This window comes from Lynx rufus, unplaced genomic scaffold (genome assembly GCF_022079265.1).
Source record: "Lynx rufus isolate CCGP_SWC_20201006 ecotype Redwood Valley unplaced genomic scaffold, mLynRuf1.p SCAF_4, whole genome shotgun sequence".
NCBI lineage: Eukaryota > Metazoa > Chordata > Mammalia > Carnivora > Felidae > Lynx > Lynx rufus.
Genome location: NW_025814856.1, coordinates 157,048,703 through 157,065,663, shown reverse-complemented (window position 1 = coordinate 157,065,663; position 16,961 = coordinate 157,048,703). Strand labels below are relative to the sequence as shown.

At 42.3% G+C, this 16,961-nt stretch overlaps 1 protein-coding gene across 2 annotated transcripts in view; it reads right to left on the bottom strand.

Moving 5' to 3' along the window:
- Positions 1-16,961, bottom strand: part of MGAM (maltase-glucoamylase) — a 95,454-nt gene that overhangs the window by 36,207 nt on the left and 42,286 nt on the right. For both annotated transcript variants that reach the window (XM_047095175.1, XM_047095174.1), the window contains exons 14-25: positions 16,593-16,677; positions 14,905-15,022; positions 13,380-13,551; positions 11,957-12,073; positions 11,250-11,404; positions 9,878-9,962; positions 9,080-9,136; positions 8,452-8,576; positions 5,355-5,443; positions 4,640-4,689; positions 3,225-3,392; positions 108-260 (exon numbers count right to left, since the gene is read on the bottom strand). In XM_047095175.1, the coding sequence (XP_046951131.1) occupies positions 108-260; positions 3,225-3,392; positions 4,640-4,689; positions 5,355-5,443; positions 8,452-8,576; positions 9,080-9,136; positions 9,878-9,962; positions 11,250-11,404; positions 11,957-12,073; positions 13,380-13,551; positions 14,905-15,022; positions 16,593-16,677 (1,374 nt within the window). The remainder of the gene's footprint in view (positions 1-107; positions 261-3,224; positions 3,393-4,639; positions 4,690-5,354; positions 5,444-8,451; positions 8,577-9,079; positions 9,137-9,877; positions 9,963-11,249; positions 11,405-11,956; positions 12,074-13,379; positions 13,552-14,904; positions 15,023-16,592; positions 16,678-16,961) is intronic.

The window sequence follows — 16,961 nt, the reverse complement described above, 5'->3', positions numbered from 1 at the left end:
CTTTCTATGGGTTTTAAGTAGTGACATGGGGATTGGCGCTACGCTCATGAAGCTGGAGATGAAGTGCCGTGGATTTTGGCGTGTGTCAGCGTCATCAGCAGGGTTACCTCCCAGGCACAGCCACGGGCAGTACAGTTTTCTGCAGAAGCACCACTCTCATCGGGATAACAGTCTATTTTTTCTGCATCCCTTATCTTCAGGCCCCACTCCACTGTGTATGCTTCTCCCAGGACAAGATCAATTTCCGTGATAAGGGCGACCTGCAGGGATGGGTAAGTGACAAGGAAATTAATGCTCAGGACAAAACCCTTGCAAGATCCAAAACCTCTCTTAGGAGAGGAGATAGAAACCAGACCGGACTCTCAACATCCAAGAAACACAGCACTGCAGCTGCTATAAAGAGGGCTATATGGAGGGAGGGGGGAAGAGAGCAAAGGTACCAACTCTATCCGAATCTTGTACATCATGTTCAGAAGGGAATTAGGGAGAATAAAATCTTCTGTGATCACCCATTTTCTTTCCTTCCCTGACTCCCCTTCCTCATTCTTACTTGGTCAAGAAGTATTTCCCTACAAGCATTTCCCCTTGAAGCATAACACACACAAGCTCACAGGGTCATACTAAATCGAGCTTATATTTTTGCCCTCCATTTTTCAGACCAGTGTCCCACCTTGGTCTGGAGTGGTGGCAAGAACACAGGAGTAAGAACATGTGGCTTGGGTTCTCATCTCCATTCTGCTGTGGAAACTTAGCCAAATTATTCTAATTCGTTGGGCCTCAGTTTCATCAAAGGCAAAACTGGGGAGTTGGCAACATCATTACAGTTCCTTCTGTTTCTAACATCCCAACCTTTTCATTTCTCCAAGAGCAAATCCTCAAAGCCTAAAACCTGCTTCTTTGAGTCCCACTAATTCAAATATTTAACTTTTCTACATATTTTTATCTCTTCTTTAATTAGCAATTTCCATAGTGAAGGCTCTCATTTGTCCAGAGCTATAAAATCACATTTTAAGGATAATCACCCTTCTTCCAGGCTCTTCTCAGACTAAATTCACCTTAAACTTCCCTGTTCTACAAATCCCATTCTCCAGAGCCTTGATTCAAGGATCCATATGACACACTTTGAGAATCAGATCCTTCTCACTTTGATGCCTAAGACCCTCCCAAATCTAACCACACACTATTTGTCCAAGCTGATCTCTTCCCTATTCTAGTCATACAACACTCACAGACTAAATAATGTAAGGCTATTCTCAATCCTTAGATTGGCTTATTCTGACGTCTCAACTTTGAATATGTTATCTAGGCAAATACTCTTTCTAGGAAAATGGTGCCCTTTTGTGGAATGCACGGCTAATTGCTTGCTTTATATAAAAGTTCCTTTCTTACTCACTATTTCAGTTTGGAATATTAAAGTTCCTGATTAAGGAACTTAAGTTCCTAATTAAGTTCCTTTTAATCCATGTAACATAGCTGTGGCCATTCATAGGTAAGTCCAAGTCCACTGGGAGTTGCTGGCCCAGAGTTTCCTTCTGGATTTAAGGGCCTGCTCCTTCAATCCACCTTTTCTTTCCTGCCTCTTCTTTTATTCTGCTACTGGCCAATCAACCCTGACAGCCTTGAGCCACTGAACCAATGCCAGCAGCTGACCACTTTCTAGACTTGTTATTGTGTGAGGAAGAAAATTCCAATTTGTTTAAAGTCCCATTTAGCTCAGTTGCCTATCACTTGTAGGTGAACGAATCTCTACCCGATACACCATCGTTCAAAGTCCAGCTCAAACCCTGACTTCCCCAATGGCTTTGCTCAGCTACTCCATTAGGCTTTGACACTGAAATTAGGTATACTGTAACTGAACATTTCCTTTGTGTTGCTTTGGACTGCCTGTCCCCTGCCCAGTAGTTTCATGTGTACAAATTGTGTCTCCCCACCACCCAAATTCAAGCAATAAGAATTCCTTTGCTCTTGCATTAATTAACTTATTTAACAAATATTTACTGAGTTTGTTTTCATATATGCACTCTTCAAATGGTTTGCCCGGTGCCGTCCACATAACTAACCATATGATACAGTTGTCCTTTGAACAATATGGGTTTGAACTGCACGTGTCCACTTACATGTGCACTGTTTTCAATAAATATAGTACAGAACTGTAAATGTATTTTCTCTCCTGAATGATTCTCTTAATAACATTTTTTCTCTAGCTTGCTGTATTGTAAAAATACAGTTTATAATTCATATGACACACAATATGTGTTAATTGATAACTTATATTATCTGTAAGGCTTCTGGTCAATAGTAGGCTATCAGTAAGGATTTGGGGAGTCAAATGTTATTCACAGATTTTTGACAGTGTGGGAGGGTCAGTGTCTCCCCATGATGTTCAAGGGTCAACTGTACTTTATTTCTAACTTCATAATGTAGGCATCCTCAATATATGTTGTAAGGCAAAATGGCCAACATCATCGATACAACATTAAAGGAGAATACCAGATTTACGCATTTACTCCAAATTTGGAAGATCTCTCACAAACATGCTGACCCAGCAGCCCCCAGTCCCAGATCACCTACAGGGCCTGGAGTGAAGGAGGATGGGGAAGGATTCCTCATAGCATGAGATACCAGAGGAACAGATTACAATCTGCTCAAAAGCATCAGGTCTCATTATAACTGATGAAAAGTGGTGGGTTTTTTTTTATTATTATTATTTAATATTCTCTAACCAAATAAGCAGCATTAGCTAGGCTTATCAGATTCTTTGACTTGAAATATTTCTTTAAAATGTATGTGTTGGAGAAAGTTTTTATATCTGAACATAGTAAAAAAAAAAATGCACTTCAAATTTTTAATTAATGGGAATCTCACCTCCCACTTTGCCTTTCTTGCTTCAGCCACCAGTGGCCAGACCAACATTCCCTCTAACCCTGTCCCCCACACTCCTCACTTTGCTTTTCTGTCCCAGTCAGAGAGAACAGAAGACTGAGGGGCAAATATAAGAATAGGGATGGAAAGGCCATTTTATCTGATTCCAGTACCTCAGTACCTCCCTGATCTATTCTAGCTTAGGTCTACTGCCTCCTTTTTTTTTCTCTCCTAACCCTCTTCTTCCCCACTCCAGACCTCAGAATGTGCCCTGGTCCTTCAGGACCCAGGCGACCTTGGCAAGAAGGACCACCATAAGCTATAAATTCTTGATAAACTATCTCAACAAAATGAATTTTTACCTGTAGGTTAGAAACATAAGTGACATTAGGAGAAATCTGACTTGGGACACCATTGTGTTTCACTATAACATTGTTAGGCTCCTGGATCCCAAGAATTTTAATCTCTTTAAATACTAAATTATTGGGGTCTTTGTAGGTTGACTGCAAAATCTTCACATCCAAGCGGTTCTGCAAAACAATTAAGCACAAAGATCCACTGATAGATTGTCAAGGCACTCGAATATCCTGTTCTAGACCAAATACCCAAAACTGCTTTGAATACCTCTTAGCTGTCTCTACTCACATGTGCTTGAGGAGTACAAACTTATTTTAATACTTCCCTGAGTAAAAAGAGAGAGAGAGAAACACACATATGCACAGAGAATTTTTTTTAATTTTTTAAAAACGTATTCATTTTTGAGAGACAGAGAGAGAGAGGGGGTTCCAGGCTCCAAGTTGTCAGCACAGAACCTAATGCGGAGTCTGAACTCAAGAACTGTGAGATCATGACCTGAGCAGAAGTCAAATGCTTAACCCACTGAGTCACCCATGTGCCCTGAGAAATTTTTTTAAACTGTATTTTAAAAGGCTGATGGCTTTGATTTATCCATATGATTGCTCTTTTTACTAACATGGATAATTCAACGTTGGGAGTTAAGGCATAAGTTGAAATGCACTCATCTAAGCACTGGTTGATGTATGGTATTGTTGAATCATTATATTGTACACCTAAAATTAATACAACACTGTATGTGAACTAACTGGAATTAAAATAAAACTTAAGGTGTGCCTGGGTGGCTCAGTTGGTTAAGTATCCAACTTTGGCTCAAGTCATGATCTCACAGTTCATGGGTTCAAGCCCTGCATCAGGCTCTGTGCTGCTATCTTGGAGCCTGGAGCCTGCTTCAGGTTCTGTGTCTCCCTCTCTCTCTGCCCCTCCCACACTCATGCTCTGTCTCTGTCTCTCTCTCTGTCTCTCTATCTCTCTCTCAAAAATAAATAAACATTAAAAATATTTAAAGAATAATAAAATAAAAACTTAAAAAATAGGGGCACCTGGATGGCTCGGTCGTTTAAGTGTCTGACTCTTGATTTTGGCTCAGGTCATAACCTCACGGTTTGTGAGTTTGAGCCCCACATCGGATTCTCTGCTGTCAGAGTAGAGGCCGCTTCAGATCATGTCTCTCTCTCTCTCTGTCTGCCCCTCCCCTGCTTGTGCCCTTTCTCTCTCATAAATAAATAAACATTAAAAAAAAAACCTTAAAAAATAATTTAAAAAATAAATTTCTTTTATTTTCAAAAAAAAAAAAGGAAACGTGCTCTACAGTCATAAAGGCATATGAAGCTACAAATACAATTACACACATACACAAACATACATGAGCTAACGGTCAGACAAAGCTCACACCTAAGATTCATAAAAATACGCTACTTACTTGGGTGACAGAAAACTCACATAAGAGATAGATTTTACTGGCCACAGTATCTGCAAGTGAGACAAAGATGAGTCAACCTCTGGCCTGCCCACCCAGAAGAACAGATTTCACCCTCGTTGTACTGAAAGCTACATCCTGAGAATGGCAAGATTATAAACAGTCTCCAAGGCCAGGCCACTGTTTTCCCTTTTCCTTCCTACCTTAGCCTTGAAAAGATTCCCTTCCAAGTGCTTCTAAGGCATATGCCCCAAGTGAATCTGTTTCCTAAGCTTGAGCCACAAGAGTTGTTAGTATACTGGAGCCAGAAAAATGTGCTAAGAAGCATGGCCAGAGTCAGGCACATAAGAAGAATATAGTCTCACTCTGACTCACCGGCATGGGTATGTTTCATATCATTGATATTTGTACAGAAGCGTTTTTGGGGAAGAGATCTACAGTGAATGGCAGGAACAGTCTTGAAAACATCTCTTTCAGATGCCTGTTGACAATAAAATGAGAGCCTGTATATACTGCTTGTCTGATGGAAGCATTCTAAAAGGTAGAAATGTGTTTTCCTTCCATCTGCGGTCCGCCTACCACTAGCTGTGAACAGTGCAACTGAAACCAAAATCCTCCTCTTGAGTGATTAACACTGCTGTGCCTGGTGAGATTTCTCCCACGGCTGAATGGCCAGAGGATGTAACTCACAGATGCAGGTTGTCCTAACAGTACCTACCTTTAGTTTCCCCATCATCCCAGAAAAGTTCGCCTTTGGCTTCTTTGTTCTCATCTAGGGCGATGATGAGACCAAGAGGGTTCCGTCGACTGTGGGAAACAAGGTTTAGGTGGGAGATAAAGACTAAAGACTCAGAGAACTTGGCCAAAAGAGATGGGAATGTTTCCGTGAGATTTCACATGGGAAAGGTTACTAGCAGCAGATGGCTTGGCTTTTCTTCAGGCACAAAAGCAAAATCAACGGGCGCATCTTTCTCTAGAATCAATAACGTCACAGGAGACAGAAATACTGCCAACATTAGCAATACACATCTATGTAGGAGGCCAGAACTTAAGTGCCCAAATCCCTGCAATAGCTACTATAAAAGTTGCTGGTGCAACTATTCCTCAGAAAACAGACTATTAGAAGAGAAAGAGATCTCAGACAATAATTGGTTCAGCCTAATGTTAGAGATGATTCGTGCAGGGGAAGTATTAATTATGGTTGGGGGGATATATTTGTTTTCCCTGCCTAAGAACCGTTTTGACTCAGAAAGCAACAAAATACAATAAAGTTTAATGGCAACTTTCCTAATTTGATTATTCATTATTATTTCATTTTGAGAGCAAAATCAAATGAAGCACAAAACATGACTCAGAAAGGTGGTGAAGTAGGTGGGCATAGAGAAGGAGGGGGAAAGGGCCATTTCATGTGGAATCCCTCCTTATTTCACGACTCTCCTGGACTACCTCCCCGTTTCCTGATACCATTGGCCCATCACTGACTTCACGTTTTCTCTTCTTTCACATGTCAGCCCTCCACTGTGCCCTGAGCAAGTCAGGTTCTGTTATCAACCAAATCACCTGCTTTCACTCAACACACATGTATGAAGTAGCTTTCATTTGTTAGCAAGTCCAAGAGACACAAAGATAAATAGATCACAACTCTATTGATGGATGACCTTAAATATTATAAGGAAGATTAAACATATTCGCTAAATAATCCAGGCAGAAAGTAAAGAGAGACACAAAAGTTGGAAGACTTCTAGGAGTGGTGCATTAGATAATCTGAAGGACACCAGACACCCTAAAAGACCCACCCAACACTTGGTCTTTGAAGGGAGCTTAAGATGACCTCAGGTGAAGAAGTCCTGACTCACAACTGAAGAAATGGGCAAATCCCCTCTGAATCCCCTCTGGAGGGACTTTTTTTGGATCCTTAAGATCACTACATTTGAAACACAAAAAAAATTACTGAACACACAAGGTGATAAGCCAGCATGAAAGAAAGTTGGCAAAAGCAATGAAAAATAATTTGGATTCTCCAAAGGATTTTAGACAATAGAATTTCCAAATACAAGGTATAAAGTAACCATGATCGAAATGCTTAAAATATTAAGAAGAATGTGGCGCCTGGGTGGCTCAGTCAGTTAAGTGTCCGACTTCAGCTCACATCATACTGTCTCACAGATTGTGAGCCCCACGTCGGGCTCTGTGCTGACAGCTCAGAGCTTGGAGCCTGCTTCAGATTCTGTGTCTCCCTCTCTCTCTCTGCCCCTCTTCCACTCAAGCTCTGTCTCTCTTTCTCTGTCAAAAATAAATAAACATTAAAAAAAATTAAGGACAGAAAAAAAGTCAGCTAAAGAGCAAAAAATAATTAGAAGTATACAAAAGAGTATTTAAAAAGTTTGGAGTGGCAGCACTCCCTCTGCTGGAAGAATTGAGGAAGATATCTTGCAGATGAAATCTTTGGAGAGTCGTTAAGAAGGCACGGGGGAAGGATGTCGGAGAGGGTAATAAGTGCAGAAGCCCAAACACAGTTGGATAGATGGGTATGTCTGAGGACCAGAAGGTTTGGGGCGTGGCTGGTCCATAGGCGTGTATTCCGATGCATCAGGAGGCACAGTAGTTAACTTGGAACCAGATTGTGATTGGCCTTGAACACCCCTACTCATGAAAGAGTCTGGATTTCATGCAGGGGAGCAACAAGTCAAAAATCTTCATCTTGGAAAGATAATTTTAGTATCAGCATGCAGAATAGCCTGAAGCTGAACAGCTAGAGAAAAGGAAACCATTTAGTATTAGATGTAGAAGTATCATTTTAAAAAAAAAAGCCTGCAATTTGAAAAATTAAGGTAGTAAGGAAAGTTCAAAGGAAAAGAAAGATTTCTAACTTCCAAAGAACACCCAGTCTGTTAAAAATAAATAAGCTAATACTTTTAGAGACAGATAGAACTGTGTACCTCTTTAGTACAGATGGAGTCTATAATTTCAGAATCACAGAGTTGTAAAGGAGAAAACAGGGGTATGAGAGTGATTTGAATTGAACAAGTAATTTTTGGACCTTGTTTTGCATCATAAGAAAGAAATGGCTCATGGGAGGAAAGGAATGGGGAATTGAGATTATAGGGGAATAAAACGTGGACTCGCTGTCCCTAGAAATGAGGATGAATGCGTCAAGAGCACAGCACGATGGATGGGTGATCTGGCCAACCAGGTAGGGTGATCAACAGACCGACATTGCTAGAATGAGAGGCTTCCCAAGACATGAAACTTTCAGGGCTAGAATTGAAGTGGTCCTGGGAAAACCAGGAAGGATGACCACCCCAGCAGTCAGTGTGTTTTGAGGAGAAATGCAGCGGTTTAAGAAAGAACAGGGATTGGGGCGCCTGGGTGGCTCAATCGTTTAAGTCTCTGACTTTGGGTCAGGTCATGATCTCAAGGTTCATGAGATCGAGCCCCGCATTGGGCTCTGTGCTGACAGCTCAGAGCCTGGAGCCTGCTTCAGATTCTGTGTCTCTCTCTCTCTCTGCGCTTCCCCCACTCACATTCTCTCTCTCTCTCTCTCTCTCTCTCTCTCTCTCTCTCAAAAATAAATAAACATTAAAAAAAGTTAAAGAACAGGGATTAAATTCTTTCAACATCCATCTTGTAAACCACAACTTCCACAACTTCTTGTAAATCACAGTGTCTGATGACCACACCCCCCACCCCCATCCCCTTCCTCCCCACGCTCCACATAAAGCTTCAGCATCTTCTGCCTGGGCAACAGATGGGAACGGCAATGACCAACTTTATCGGCAGCACCCCCCTTAGAGGAAACTCCCGCCGCATTGTACCTGACCACAGTGGTGGTGGCGGGCTGTTGTGTGGGGAATACATGGCCTCCGCGAAGGTGGAGTCCGATTTTGTCTCCAGGAAGTTCCATCTCCACTCTTTGCTTCCTCCATCTCGTTCGGGCCCCCTGAGGCAAGCACACAAATCAAGCACCTGTTAGGACAGCACATCCATGCCCCCCCTCTTCTCTAGGCGCCAAGTTATCTACAGCTCCCTCTTTCTCCACCCAGCTGAGTTACTGTCTAGTCAGGCAATCGAACGAGAGGAAGGAAAAACAATTAAGAGCAACAGGTTTTGCCATCACTTAGGAATTTGGGGGAGCATTTACACCAGTTCACATACAGCAGATGAACTGACCGTTTTAGACAAGTCAGCTGACTCCTGACCAGGCTGAAATTCCCTATTGGACCCTCTGCCATTTGCCCTTATCTTACTGTTGAATAAAGTATATAAAAGTGGGTTTTTTCCGGATCTCATCATGACTGACGTTAAGTGACTTACGCTATGAAATTACAGAAAACATGGCAAAAACACTCCTAGGTGCATGGATAGATGTTCCTGTCTCCAGGGAGGGACCCTGTCTATGCAGCTGTGGTCATGAGGAGTTTAAGAAAAGTCAAAGCTACTTACAGTCTCGTAATCATACCAGATGGCATCGGGCATATAAGCCATCACTTTCTCGGCACCCTGAAATTAAAACAAACTGTTGTTCTTCGTGGCCCAGTCTCTGAAGGGTATAAGATGGATTTCTTAGCATTCCCAAGGGAGCTTCTGAACCATATACTGAGAGAGCAAAAACAGCCTTTCTTTTCTCTGTTATCAAACCGTGCCTTTCTTCTAATAGGAATAATAGGAGCAATAACTTGGAAACCCAAAGAAAAATCCCAGTGGAATCCCATCAGGAATAATAATAATATTGAAATACACGTTGTGGCAAAAATTCCAGCTTTACATTAACTCATGAAATCCTCCCAACGGTCCCCAGTGGCGGGTACTCTCATGATCTCACCTTTCCAGCCAAGGAACCATCCCAGAACACAAGGTGCTAAGAGGAAGAGGCAGAGATCACACCCCAATTCTATCCAACCTTAGAGAGGGTGTTGGGCCCCTGCTCCATTCTGCCTCTACCTCAAGGAGCTGTGAGAATGTAATGATGAACAGGACCGTCCCTAAACACAGAGTCCCAGTAGATGCTTCTACCCTGGTTGGACTCTTGGTCAAGAAAAAAGACTCATAGAAAAAAATATGTAAGTAACAGATCCCCAATTTCCCCAAACCTCAGCACACTGTCTTCAGGGCCGACTCAGCCATGGAGGCTGGAAATGGGCTTGGGATAAAAAGAAGATAAATTGTTCCAGGAAGAGAAGAGTTTGGAGGGCAGCAGGAACAGAAGCGGAGGCCATCTGTGTGCCTCTGTGGGTCACTTGCCTCTTCCAGAACTGGAGTGATAAGGAGGCCAGGTCCCCATAAAAACTGTTGGTGTACATCCCACGTGTTGCTGTCCCTGTAGAACCTGGAGATCAGAGATACGTTCACAGAGATCTGGGTCAATGCTTCCTGACAACTCTCCCCACAACTGTCCAAAACATGCAGGCTGCCTGCCTGCGGTAACCCCCTAAATTATTCTGGGACATGTACTTGACCCCTGCCTCCACCACTGTGGCAGACAGACCCATGTCCCCCAATCCGTGAACCCTCCTTTTCTTCCCCCTAGTTGGACACAGGTGTTTATTCCAGGACATATGCTAGGCAGGGTCCAGACTGAAGTCTATTCGCCATATGCCCCTTTAAGTACAATAAAAGTGAAGCAATACATCTTAAAGCTTCAGCTGACCATCAAGAAAGAACTGGATGCAATCACAACAAATAGCAAATAATAAAATCCTACTCAATTCTCTTGTAGGGTAGCTGCCTTATTTTAACAGGGAATTCCAGGAGACGGTAAAAACTGATTCAAAATAATGAATGTGTAATAATAGGAATAATAATCATAATAGAAGATATGTGCCTGAGGGTCTAGAACATCAGACACTCAATTTTGACAAGGAAAGACTGTTCCGTGCCCTTTTGTAGAGTTAAGTTGGAGATGCTCATTGGATTGGCTGGCAGTAAAAATTCTGGAATTCTAGAAATCCTCTGTAAAATTCTTATTTTTGTGTAAATGACAAGTTCATCCCAGGGCCTGAACATAATGCATTACAGAAGAGACCATCCTGTTCAAGTGTTCAAATCCTTTAAACTAAGAATCAAGAAATGAAGGATGACAGAACTTTAATGATTTGTCTAAGATAAAGAGTTCACTGGTGGCAGAACAAAGAAAAGTTCCCAAAGTTCCCTGATGTTGGTCTAGTTCTATCCCCAAGGGAACAGGCTAAAACACTTAAATATACCTCGGGAACAGTACGTAGGCAGCACTAGCCTTGCAAATACCAATGGACTATTCTATCTATATTAAAAATAGAAGTATTTCACTGTTCACTCCAATATTTTGAAACAGTCCGTGTCACCAGTTGCATTAACAAAGTCCCTTTGGGGGCGCCTGAGTGGCTCAGTCAGGTAAGCGTCCAACTTCGGCTCAGGTCATGATCTCACAGTTCATGAGTTTGAGCCCTGCATCGGGCTCTGTGCTGCCAGCTCAGAGCCTGGAGCCTGCTGCAGATTCTGTGTCTCCCTCTCTCTCTCTCTCTCTGCTCCTCCCCTGCTTGCACTCTCTCTCTCTCTCTCTCTCTCTCTCTCAAAAATAAATAAACATTAAGAAAAATTTTAAAAAGCAAAATCCCTATGGATTAGAGTAACTTACTCATGCAGAAGGGGCCTGGCCACCGTGTCCCCCCGGCTGTGGGCCCAATAGAAGAGGGTATAGAGGTAGGGTAACAGGGTGTAGCGGATGGTAAGGTAGTGCCTGGAGGAATTCAGCAGCAGGGAGGTAGCTCCAAAGGAGGCAGGATCCTGGGCCTGGGAGAAAGGAAAGGTTGCGATTATGATCCAGCTAAGAATGACAGAAACAACTGGAGAATTCCAGACGCCATTCATCAGAACCAAGAGTTTCGTTCCTGAAAGACCCGGGGCCTAGGGTATAAGCTTCGCCTCTGAGCGGTACGGGTGGCAGGGGGAGATCATTTCACCAAGTGAGTGCCCTTCTTCACCTTGCAGCTTGTCCACCTCCATCACGCTCAGGACAGCTCTCGCAGCAGACTGCCTTTTCAATAGTTTTTAAGTAGTTCCCCCATTTGATTCTCATTACAAAATGAGCAATGTAGATTGAACGTACAGACGTTTGATAAAGACCTTCACAGACTCCCCATCTCCCTGACTGCTGCAGTGCAAATGGCAGAGTCTGTGACAGCAGGGCATTTTAATGGCGCATCTTCGGAGGTCCTGGTTAATTGCAAATTAGGCTAAGTGAAGCACCAGGTAGGAGGTCGGCTCAACAGATGTCTTGACGAGGATGCGGACAGACCCGGCTCTAACGTGTGCCAAACTTATCGTGTCTCCTGGGAGCCTCACCTTGTAGCCTTGGCCATTGTGATTCCTGGAAAATGGATAAAACGCTCCCAGCTGCATCCACCGCCTGCAGAGCTCCTCAGGGGCATCCAATGCAAAGCCACATATGTCAGCACCGACCTGGAGGGACACACAGACAGAATGTACACCTCACTTCCATCATCCTGCTTTCCACTGAACTTTGCCAACTTTTACAGAGAAGGCTTATATAGTGTGAGCTGAAATGGGTTACATCCCATGTCCACTCTTTACTGTCAGATGACTGTGGGTAAGCTACTCAACCCTTCTGTGCCTCAGCGTCCTCCCTGTGTTAAAGTGGCCGTTAATTAGCTACATGGAGTTTTATGAGATTCTGTAGTGTGGATACTGTAAGTAAAACAGTTGACATGCAACAGTTTTTTGATGAACAGAATGAGAAATACTGTTGATATTATTATTTTGACCACACCACTATCAGAATTAACTTTCCAAAGCCTAAATCAGGTTCCATCACTCACCTATTCAAAAGTTTCCAGGGTCTCCATACAGCTGAGCTGGTGGCTCCTCAAAACTGGTTCTAACATACCTTTCTAGCATCACTTACCACTCCAGTCCTACAAACCAATCCTTAGAGCCACATCAATTGCCCCCTTACTGCTCTGCCTCCTGTTTCTTTCTCAATCTGAAAGTGACCTTCCCATTAGTCTGATAACATAAACCCACTTTTCAAGGGAAAACTCAAGTGCAACCTTTTGCATGAAGCTTCTCCTGACTCCCTTCCTTGACTCCCTGTTTCTTGTAATTTTGTCAGGATTAGTATGTCTCTTTCTCAGGATCTCCCTCAACATTTAATTTATATGTCCCTAGCTTACCTATATACATATAAATTTATATAAACATACAAACATTCATAATTTAATATATATATAAAATATATGTAAAATTTGTAAACTTTCAGGGGAAATAGAAGGTGTTTCTGTTACTATATTTATGCTTTTCTCTCCCCCTCACCATGCATACCTACCTTAATACCTTGCACACAGTAAGAGCTCCATAAATATATATGTTGAATTTAACTAAAAGATGTCAAAACCATCTCTAGGGACCTGGCAATGTCGTGTTTTCTCGTCTAGGTACTGGATACACAGATGTGTTCAGCTTGTAAAATTCATCAACTGTATACTTAAGTATATGTGTACTTTTCCGTGTATATTATACTTTGATAGAAAAATATTCCAATGATATCACTTCAAGGTTGCACTTTCTATCCTAATAAGATAGTGCAGGAAAGAATGTTGTAGTATCAGAGTCACACTGATGTAGATGAAGCCATTGTTCTCAAGACACTAAATCCCTGGGCCAGGAAGGGTAGGAGAGGTGAGCTTTACACTTTGAAAATTTTCTAGGATGAGTCTTTCTGGGAATTGAGGTTGGGACATGGACTCACCATTGGGATACCAAAAAGGTTGAACTCGAGCATGCCAGGGATAGACCACCGGAGATCATTCCAGGTGGCTGCGTTGTCTCCTAACCAATGGGCTGCAAACTTGCCAGATCCCGCAAAGGTCGAACGGGTTAAAATGAAGCTTCTCTTATTAGGGAACACAGTCTTGACAGCTCTAGAAGGGGAGAAATGCTTAAGTAGTCAATGTGTGACCTTAGCGTGTCTCAACCTAGCAGATACAGTGATAATGCCGAGGATCTCAAAAGTTCGTACCTCATTCTCTTTCAGCTCCTTCCTAGTAGGGTCAGAGTTGCTGTGGAAGTAGGCTGCACCTTTACGTATGTTTACATTTTGTTTTGCTTTGTCTTTAGGTGTTTTATGTACATTATTAAATCCATAATGCCCAAGATTTTTAAAAGCAGCCTTGAAAAGGCTAGTAACTAGAGGTATACAGTTTTTATGGAACAAAGGTGAAATCTAACTTTACATAGATGTATGTCCATGGATCTTTCACACTGTGTGATTTTAAACATACACAAAAATGAATTTATGAACAGCCTTTTAGAACTTAAATTCTTTTAAAGTAGAAACACTTGGGGCGCCTGGGTGGCGCAGTCGGTTAAGCGTCCGACTTCAGCCAGGTCACGATCTCGCGGTCCGTGAGTTCGAGCCCCGCGTCAGGCTCTGGGCTGATGGCTCAGAGCCTGGAGCCTGTTTCCGATTCTGTGTCTCCCTCTCTCTGCCCCTCCCCCGTTCATGCTCTGTCTCTCTCTGTCCCAAAAATAAATAAACGTTGAAAAAAAAAAAAAAAAAAAACTAGAAACACTTCACTCGTAGTTTTGTAGTATAAAGACATTTTAAATGTATAGATGCATGTGTGTACTTTATAAGTAACTATAAATATATATCATCTATATTTTAGAAGTCTATGCATATATTAAAAACTCACTCTATAATATTTTAAACATCTTTCAAGAAGGCTAAACTTATGCTATGACTTCGCTAATGACTGAATGTGGTTTCAGTCTGGCTTCCTGCTGCCATAGCTACAGTAAGTGCAGTCAATTCTCAGGACGTTTCCCTCACTGTAGAATTTGAGTCTATACACAAAGGTGGACACAGCAATGTATAAGGATGCTAAGCCAGTATCTAAAGCCCTGAGGCACATCCCCTCCAGTCTATACAGTGTGGCACAGAGGAAAATAGATGGACCTTGGACTCATGCAAAACTGAGTTTAAATTTTGCTTTTACAATGTATCAACTATTTGCCCTTGGTCAAGTTACCTCTCTTTATTTCTTCCAACCATCCATTCATTCATTTATTTACTCATCCATTCTCTCATTTTATACATTCCACAAATATTTATCAGATTTCTTCTTCCCTATGGGCCAGGTGGTTTCTCCATTCATTCAGTATTAATAACCATATTTATCTTTCAGAGTTTTTAAAAACAACACCCTGGCAGCTGGCACCTAACGAGATCAATAATTTCATGGTGTATTGAGTCGTAGCAACAGGGGCCTTACTGCGTGGTGGCAATCGCCATGGAGTAGCCGTACAGATTGTGGACATCGTACTGCTTGCCCCAGTGCTGCACTGCATCCATGCAGAGGCTCCTGCAGAACAGGTACCCATCCAGGATTCCTGGGGCAAAAGAGGGAGCAGTCAATGAGAGCCTGAGATGCACGTTCCCTGCTCCTTGACTACTGCAGAACCTGAAACGGTGGCACTCTGGGCGGGGCTTATTGTGGCCATCCTGTAAATGATCACACCGCTTCCTCACTACCAGAGGGTTATACATTTGCAGTAGTTTCTCTGATATGTAAATAAATTGTGCCGACCCATGCACATTCTTCCACCCCGGGTGCTCATGTGACTACAGGCAGGCATCTGGAAGCCAGAGGGTTCAATTAGATTTGAGACTGAATCTGAATTCTTCAAACTGAGCCAAATTATGTGGTTCAAGAACAGAAATATTGGATGAAAGAGTAAATTCATTGTTCACCCCTTGTCTTCAGACACGATAGTATAAAGGCTGACTCCCCAATCTCTTTCATGCACCCGTTCTTTTCTGCTCCCATTGTACCATTCTGACTCTGATCCAAATTACCTTTGCATCTTAACTACTGCAATGGTTTCTTAATAGCTTATTTACTTCCAATCGACTGATCTTCTAATTCATACTCATGCTAATGTCAGATTAATATTTCCAAAACAATTTGATTATCATATTTCCCTTAGACTAAAACATAAATAGTTTCTGTCACCAAAAGAATGAAGTGCTAACTCTGTAGCTCCCCCACCCAAGTTCCTGGCCCATCTGCCCCAATTTCCTATTTTTTTCTTTTTCTTTTTCTTTTTTCTTTTTTTGAAAGAGAGAGAGAGAGAGCTGGGGAGGGGCAAAGAGAGAGGGGGGAGAGAGAATCTTAAGCAGACTCTACACCCAGCTCAGAACTTGATCTCATGACAATGAGATCACAACCTAAGCCGAAATCAAGAGTCAGTCACTCAACCGACTGAGTCACCCAGATACCCCCATTTTCCCATTTTCTCACCAGATTGGAAGTATTCCTAAGACACTATAATGCTAGCACCTCATTCTTCCCTTAATCAAGATGAAATGTGTCTGTGAGCCTCTAGCTTTCTTCAAACTATGATAAATGCCATAATTCTGGGGCCATACCCTGAGCGATGGTGTTGTTCAAAGTTCCATCAGAGCTCACCAGCATCATATTCACTGACTCTGACTTTGACCTTCAAGGCCATGGGTTCTGGCTTTTTTTTTTGTCCTTATGGTTCATGTCTGTTCTTCACACTGTTGAAGTCACCAAGCTTCACTGTCATCCACAGACCAAGCCTGGTTACCTGGTCTCTCTCTGCTAAGTCCTGATGACCTTCGGGCGTACGCACTCGAGAGCAACACAAACTAACCACTAGCCTCTGGCTTCTGCACTGTATCTTCTCTTCCCCTAGAAACAGCTCAGACTGTAGGTGGAAAGACTAGATGGCCCCCTTCAAATTTATACCTTATTCAGGAAAGCATGGAGTGCTTCAATTTTTCTTTCCTAATTTCCTGTATATATTACCCACATTAGCCCCTGCCTATGCAGATTTATGTCCAAACTCCCTTGCCAGGCTGTTCCTATCTATCCTTATGAATTAAAAATGCCAACTGTGCATCGCCGCTTTTAATCACACTACCACCAAGACTTACTGGGAGTGAATGGGGGGTAATTTAGGTTGCTCGTGGAACATCCTGAAACAGAACCATCAACGAAGTTGGAAACTTCATTCATATCCTACAAAACAAAGAACAAAACTACCACTAAGGAAAAGTAACTATGTTGTACTGATGTTTGCCTTCCCCTTTTTTTGAGGATTCAGAGAAATGATTCCAGATATTTTGTCTTTGAAGAGGTTCTTATGCACATGGAGGGAAATAGATGATCCTGTCTTCTCTACCCATTGAAGGCTTCACAGAGAAGGTTCTCAAAATCCCTTCAAAATGCTGTATGTCTATAATTACAAAAAAAATGAAAAATTTCCAAAAACATTAGGCAAAAAAAGATTTCAATTTATATGA